This window comes from Empidonax traillii, unplaced genomic scaffold, assembly GCF_003031625.1.
Source record: "Empidonax traillii isolate 1590-97213 ecotype Southwest subspecies unplaced genomic scaffold, ASM303162v1 scaffold1160:size199357, whole genome shotgun sequence".
Classification (NCBI taxonomy): Eukaryota; Metazoa; Chordata; class Aves; order Passeriformes; family Tyrannidae; genus Empidonax; species Empidonax traillii.
The window spans coordinates 56,172-63,212 of record NW_020956353.1 but is presented as its reverse complement, the minus strand read 5'-3'; the positions used below and the strand labels follow the sequence as shown (position 1 = coordinate 63,212).

The 7,041-nt window shown below is 65.9% G+C and overlaps 2 protein-coding genes across 3 annotated transcripts; one reads left to right on the top strand and one right to left on the bottom strand.

Annotated features, from left to right (window-relative positions):
* The first annotated feature begins 857 nt into the window (after positions 1 to 857).
* Positions 858 to 5,036, top strand: HPCA (hippocalcin). 2 transcript variants are annotated; one of them, XM_027905523.1, is made up of 5 exons: positions 858 to 911; positions 2,377 to 2,831; positions 3,395 to 3,500; positions 3,758 to 4,221; positions 5,017 to 5,036. In XM_027905523.1, the coding sequence occupies exons 2-4, from the start codon at positions 2,454 to 2,456 to the stop codon at positions 3,853 to 3,855; spliced, it is 582 nt and encodes a 193-aa protein (XP_027761324.1). In that variant the 5' UTR covers positions 858 to 911; positions 2,377 to 2,453; the 3' UTR covers positions 3,856 to 4,221; positions 5,017 to 5,036. The 2 variants fall into 2 exon arrangements, with proteins under 2 accessions (XP_027761324.1, XP_027761323.1); XM_027905522.1 differs by having other exon boundaries at positions 872 to 911; positions 2,372 to 2,831.
* TMEM54 (transmembrane protein 54) lies at positions 4,663 to 6,706 on the bottom strand. The gene is made up of 6 exons (XM_027905521.1): positions 6,694 to 6,706; positions 5,931 to 6,124; positions 5,488 to 5,547; positions 5,128 to 5,316; positions 4,912 to 5,046; positions 4,663 to 4,755 (listed from the first exon to the last, which is right to left on the bottom strand). Exons 1-6 carry the CDS (start codon positions 6,704 to 6,706, stop codon positions 4,663 to 4,665), a joined length of 684 nt encoding a protein of 227 aa, XP_027761322.1.
* Positions 6,707 to 7,041: the final 335 nt, after the last annotated feature.

The following is a 7,041-nucleotide window of genomic DNA, read 5'->3' as shown; positions in this document are numbered from 1 at the left end:
CAGATTTTGGGGTGAATTAGCCCCAGAATCCTTCCCCACAGCTCCCCACCCTGGAACAGCCACCCCGACCCTTTCCCTGTTGCCCCCAGCCCAGCAGAGGGGTCAGGGGTTTAATCACTTTATGTGTTTTGTTTGTGTAATTCCAAGCAGAGTGCCTCTTCCTCCCATCTGCCCCTGCCATCTGCTCCCCACGGCATTGTCGGGGGATCCCAGGCTTTGAAAATGGAGGGAGCTGGTGCAGGGACCCAGGAAAACCTGCTGGGAATGGCACATCCTTATGGGGAGCATCTGTCTCCACTGGAGCCTTTTCCTGGTGCTCAGGGCAGCTGCTGAAAGCCTCTTTGCTTCAGCCTCTGGAATGACTGGGGAGGATTTCATAGCCTCATCCCAGTCCTGGGGACACTCAACCTGAAACGTGCCTTTCTAGCCCCAAAATGCCTGGCTTGGCACCTCCTTGGGCCAGCAGAGTCACAGCGTGTCCCAGTTCTCCCAGTGTTCCCAGTGCCTGAAGACCTCATGGTCCACCCAGCGCTCTCAGTGCTCCCGCTGTTCCTTCCCAGCGTTCCCATCTCCCCAGGACCTCCCAGCGCTCCCAGGGTTCCCATTCCCTGCATTCCCAAAGCCCCCACCAAGCCCTTGCGGGTGCAACAGGGGGTCCCCCATTTCACCCCAGACCCTGCCTGGGGGGACCAGGGGCGGTGTCTCGGGGGAGGGGGGATGTGCGTGGGGTCCCGGGGCGGGTGTGGGGTGCCCGGGCTGGGGATGCTGCGGGTGCAGGCGGTGCCCCCGGTGCCCCCCGGTGCCGGTGCCCCCCCGCCGCCCAGCACTGCAGCGGGCGCTCCCGGCGGGCGCTCCCGGGCTGCGTTGGCGCACGGCGGCGGCGGTGGCGGCGGCTGCTGCTCTCCAGGCAGGTAGGAGGTGGTGGGGACGGGGAGAATTCGGTGGGGGGACAGACGTACACTTCCTGGGGGCACTGGGGAGCCGGGGAGCCCGGGGCACCGGTACGGACCCAGCCCCGGGCACGTCCCTCCCCGCCGGCGGCAGCAGAGCCACCCCCGCCCCAGCGCATCTTTGGGGGGTGCCCTGTGCCCCCTCGGTCCCCAGCGCACCTTTCGGGGGTGCCTGGGAACCTCCCTCCTCCGAGGGGACCTTTCCTCGGGTGTGTCCCCGGCAATGCCCCTCTCTCCGGGGTGTCCGGTTTGGGGGAGAACCCCCTGTAGCCCCCCCCCACGCCACGGGAGAATCTTCCCTAGGGGTGCCCAGCCACCCTTCCGGAGGTGTCCGCTTTGGGGTGGTCCTTGCAGACCCCTCTCAGGGGGCTGAGCCCCCCGCGGGTTCCCCTCCCAGGGGTGGGAGCTGCCCCGAGCAGTGGGAAGGGGTCACAGCACCCCCCGGGCATTGGGGGTGGGGGTCGTGCCACCCCCGGAGGGACAAAACTGGGGACCCCTGAGTGGGGTGGGGGAACTCAGATCCTCCCTCGGGCTGCTGGAGTGGGGGTGGAGCAGTGGTGGGGGGGTGGTGGGGAGACACTGAGGGGTCCCAGCCCCCTTTAACGGGGGGTCCAGCCCTACTGGGCTGCTCCCCTTGGGGAGTCCTCTTTGCCCAGTGATCCAGAGGAATGGGGGGTTTGGAGGTGCGGGGGTCTCTCCCCACTTTGGATAAGGCAGCAAGTGCTCCAGGCACTGAAGCCCCCCCCCCCACTGCATCCATGAAGCCCCTGAGCCCGTTCTCTCCCACAGAGGGGTCACAACACAGCCTTGGGTGCTGCTAGTGGGTCAAGGTTTTCCCAGAGCCCCTGGGGTGGGGAACTGTGCTGGACACCCACCCTGCCCTCCTTGGGTCCCTCTGTGCTCCTCTGGGGTGATCCTGGTGGGATGGGGCGCGCTGGGTCCCCTCAGGGCTGTTGGCACCCTGAGGTGAGGAGGGAGCCCCGAGCAGGGACCTGCCACCCCCAGCCCTTCCTGGGGCTCCAGTGCCCGCCGGAGGCATCGAATATTAACAGAGACAGTGGAGGAGCTGAAAATAACCCTCCTCCGAGGGATCTGACCCAGATCCGGCCAGCCCCAAAGCTGGGCTGGACCCAGAGCCGCGGGCAATGCTCTGCGGGCTCCGAACGCAGCCCCGTCCCCTCCCTCCGGGCTGCTCTGCCCTCCTGATCCCCCCTATATATCACCTATATATTATGCAAATGAGCCAGAGGGGCTTATTACGCAAATGGGAGGGGGCTGGCACTGCCTGGCCCTGGGTGGTCCCCGGGGCCACCTCTGACGGCTCAGAGAGGCCGGTGGGGATGGAGGAGGAAGCACTGGCGTCCTCCCGGGAGTCCGGGGGCTGCCAGCAAGCACTGCCCCATCCCTCTCCCCTCCTGTAGCGCAGAGGGACCCCCGAGCCGGGCCAGGCACCTGCCCCACTCCAACTCTCCACCCCCGGGGCAGCCGGCGGGTCCCAGCGGGATGGGGAAGCAGAACAGCAAACTGCGCCCGGAGATGCTCCAGGACCTGCGGGAAAACACCGAGTTCTCCGACCTGGAGCTGCAGGGCTGGTACAAGGGTTTCCTGAAGGACTGTCCCTCGGGCATCCTCAACGTGGAGGAGTTCAAGAAGATCTACGCCAACTTCTTCCCCTACGGCGACGCCTCCAAGTTCGCCGAGCACGTCTTCCGCACCTTCGACACCAACGGCGACGGCACCATCGACTTCCGAGAGTTCATCATCGCCCTGAGCGTCACCTCCCGCGGGAAGCTGGAGCAGAAGCTCATGTGGGCCTTCAGCATGTACGACCTGGACGGCAACGGCTACATCAGCCGGGAGGAGATGCTGGAGATCGTGCAGGTACCCGGCTCGCCCGCCCCGCCGCGGCTCCTCCTCGGTGGTCCTGGGTGTCACCTCCTGGGTGTCACCCCGGTGTCACGGTGGCTGTCCCCTCCCCAGGATGGGGACATGCACCCTGTGGTGACTGGGATGGAGCCTGTTGCTGTCTTGCAGCTCTGGCTGCAAGGGTCAGTCTAAGCCAGAGCATCCCCAGCTCCTTCCCTTGTCCTGGGGACATCCCTTTGTTACCCCTTCCCGGGACTCTTCCCGTGCTTCCAGGGAGGGCTGGGTACGTGGCAGCTGTCCCTAGGCTCTCCTGGTGGTGCTGGCAAAGGGACAGGAGATGCTCTCCTTGCCTTAACCCCAACCCCACGGCATGAGAATCAGTGGCATCTCCTCCCCGCAGGAGCAGCTCCGGCCCTGGCTGTGCTGGGAGCTGAAACCCCCCTGCAGCCCCACCCCATGGGAAAAGTGGTAAATGGCATCACCATTCCCAGGGGAGAGAAGCCCAGATCTCTGCCCCTGCCTCAGGTGGGCAATGCCAGGTGCCTGCACCCACCCTCACCCCCATCTCCCTCACCCAGGCCATCTACAAAATGGTCTCGTCCGTGATGAACATGCCCGAAGACGAATCGACCCCGGAGAAAAGGACGGAAAAAATCTTCCGACAGATGGATACTGATAACGACGGTAAATGAGAGGAGATGGAGGGGATTATGGAAAGGTCTCATGGCTAAATCCGGGGGTCTTAGAAGGAGCCGCACGCACGCTGATTAAACGGCTCATGCCCGCCGGTGTGGCCAGGGGAGCGCCGGCAGCAGGAGGGCTCAGGGTGCTGGGCACCCAGGGATGCTCACCCCGGGTGGGTGGGGTGCCTGTGGGGTGTGCCAGGAGGTCTCTGCTGGGGGGTGGTGGCCGCCAGGCTGAGCCGTGTCCCCTCCCCGCAGGGAAGCTCTCGCTGGAGGAGTTCATCCGAGGTGCCAAGAGCGACCCGTCCATCGTGCGCCTGCTGCAGTGCGACCCCAGCGGTGCCATGCAGTTCTGAGCCCCACTGAACCCCCCCCTCACAGCCCCCCACGGCCCCCCAAGGCACCCCCGACCCTGCAGCCAGCCACTGCCACCGTCTCTTGCCCGGCCCCCCTGCAGTCCCCACCCTGTGCCCCCACAGCCCCCTCGGGGATGAGAGCTGGAGCCTGGCTGAGGTTGTGGCGAGGGGGAGCCCCAGGGGGACAGTCCCTGTTGCTGGGGAGCCTCCTGTGCTGGGGGGAAGGATGGAGGTAGGGTCTGCCCCGAGCGAGGATGGTCCCCCCCAACAGAGGGGGGTCGGAGCAGGGGGACAGCCCAGCCCGGCAGGAGAGGCTGGCGGTGAAGCCACCGGTGCATCTCTGGCAGGGGTGGGGACAAAGAGCTGGTGGCTCAGGGAGCACCCCCTCACTCTCCCCTCATGCACACATCACCACTGGTGTGGGCTGGGCAAGCCCCTTCCCCACGGCTGGCACAGGGGTGGGAGCTCCGGGGGTGGTGGGGGTGGATGCGCTTCTGCTCTTTTAATACCTGCAGAATAAAGTTTGTGTCAGTGCAGTCCGTGGTGGGAAAGGGGCCACTGACCCCCAGGGGGAAAGTTCTTCCTTGCAGGCTCTGGCTCCAGCCCAGCTATCCCCTCTTGCTGCAGCTCCAGGAGACCCAAGGCCACAGGAATGGGCTCATGTGTGCTGGCTGGTGGCCTCCAGGGGATGTGTCCACCAAATAGCCGGGCTGGGAGGAAGCCGAGTCCTGTCGTGGGGCTGCGTGGGCGCAGGGATGGGGCAGGAATGGCCAGGACACATCCACAGGGTCATCCCTCGGGCCCTGCTCAGAGCTGGGCACATTCCACGCTGTCCAGCCTCAGCAAGCCCAGGCACTGCCCGGGGTCGGAGCTCTCCGCAGGGGCGGCCTGCAAGGAGACCTGCAAGCCAGAGAGGATGATGAGAATGAGACCGGTGGGAAAAGGGTGTTGGATCAGCGAGTCTCACCCTCCTCCTGGAGCCCCTGAGCCCAGCCAGGCCCATCCCAGCCCTGCATGGGAGCAGGGTGGTGCTGAGCCCCAGGAACCAGGGGTCACCTTCCTCCGGTGTGTCCCGCGGCAGCAGCGGCCGAGGCGGAGGAGCTCGAGGGTGAGCAGGAGGCAGCGGACGCCAAAGATGATCTCCATCGACTCCAGCACGAGGGACACGGCCCAGAGGGACAGTGTGGAGCTCTGGGGGACACGGGGCATCAGATCCCTGCATACCCTCCCCATCCTCAGCTCACCCCCATCCACAGCCCCCTGGGGACTCACGTAGACGCGGGTGGGGTCGAAGGGGCACTCGCGGGACGCCGGGGCAAGGGCGGCGTTGGCGACGGCGCAGGGGGCCAGCAGTGCCCGGCCCTGGTTGCCCAGGGTCAGCCCGACGGCCACAAGCAGCCCCAGCAGGCAGGACAGGCAGCCCAGGCTGCTGCAGGCGCTCAGGGTGAGCAGTGCCCATTTCTGCAGGAGGGACAGAAGAGGTGGCAGGGAGAGGCAGGGCCGTGCACGGTCAGCTGCCCACGGTTCCCTCCACGGGGACAAGCCCCTGAGTGAGGGGATGTGGTGGCTGTGCCCACTCCGTGGGAGGGTTGCAGCCTGCTGGGGATTGGGTGAGGGGCTGAGGGTGCTTACGAGGGCAGCGGGGGCGAGGTAGCGGGACAGCATGAGGGCAGCAATTCCACAGGAGATGCTCTGCAAGGAAACACAGGGGGGTCAGAGAGGCCCCACTGACATTGGTGCCCTTTCCCTGCTGGCGTTGTCCCCAGCAGCACAGGGGCAGTGCTTCAGCTCCCCCAGCCTCCCCCAGCAGTCCCTGGGTGTTTAATCCCCTGGTTTTGCACTGCTTGTTCAGAGCAGTGTCCATCCTGCATCCCATAGCAATTCATCCTGCACCCTATGATCCTGCCTACCCTGCAACCGCACCACATCCACCCCAGATCCTCCTGCATCCCCTCTCCCACCCTCCCCCAAAATCCACAGCACACCCATCCCACATCTTCCTGCATCCCTGCTCCTGCCCACCCTGCGTCCACCCCACGCCCATCCCTCACCCACCCCCCCCGTGCCCGGGGTACCAGCAGGGCGGCGATGCCAGAGGCGGTGTTGGCGATGAGGTACTGCAGGGACACGGCGTCCCGGGGGGCCACCGCGAACCGCAGGGCGGTGCCGTGCACGAGGGCCCCCGTGATGAAGTTGAGGTGCCCGACGACGAGGAGGATGAGGCCCGTTTTCATCAGCGCCTTCCCGTGGCTGCCGGGGCTGAGGTGTCCTGAGACAAGGGGAGAGGAGGGTGTGGGGTGGTCAGCACCGGGCTGGCCCTCCTGCCCTTGCACCACACTTGGGCACAGGGATGGGGCGTTTGGGAACAGCCCTGGAGGACATGGTGGCCTGAGCTGGTGGGGGGATGAGGCAGGAGGTGATGTGGTGGAAGCTGCTGGTAAGCCCAGGTATGCAAACCACTGCTCCAGCCGGCTCTCCTGGGACCAGGGTGGTGGTGTGGGGCCAGCAGCCATTGGGGCCAGAGGTCCCTGACGGGGTTGAGAAGGGCTGGGGCTCCCTGGAGGGACAAAGAAGCTCTGGCAGAGCAGCCGTCCCTGAGCGGCAGCTGCAGCGCTGGGTTCTGGCACCCGGTGCTTTGAGGAGCAACTGTGGGGTTGTTCCTCCCTTGGAACCCACCCTGGGGTCGCTCTCCTCACACCCCCACTGTCACCTGGTGCTCAGCCCAGCTCCATCCCTGACGCCTCAGCTCCCCTCCCTCCCTCCCTGCCTCGGTTTCCCCTGCAGGAGGTCAGTGCTGGAGCCCTCCTGTCAGGATCACCACCCCAGACCCAGACTCACCTCCTTGGCACATCTTCACCGGGCCAGGATCAGGCCATCAGAGCCCCTCGATGCCCAAGGGGCCTGGCCCACCCTTAGCCCCCAGATGGGTCCATCGGGCTCCCAGTGCGTCTGATCAGGATCGGGGCTGGGACTGGGCAGGACCCGCTGCTGCTCCAATTCCTGTCAGACCAGCTCCCCTGTGAACAAAGGGATAAACTCCACCTTCACCTGCATGTCCCACCCCTGCACTCCCCTTGCTGCCGTGCTGGGACATGCTGTGCCGGGCCAACACACCACGCCACGCTGTGCCAATACACCCTCCCTCATCCCCTTCCCCATCCATTCCCCCCTCCCCAGCACGCTTTG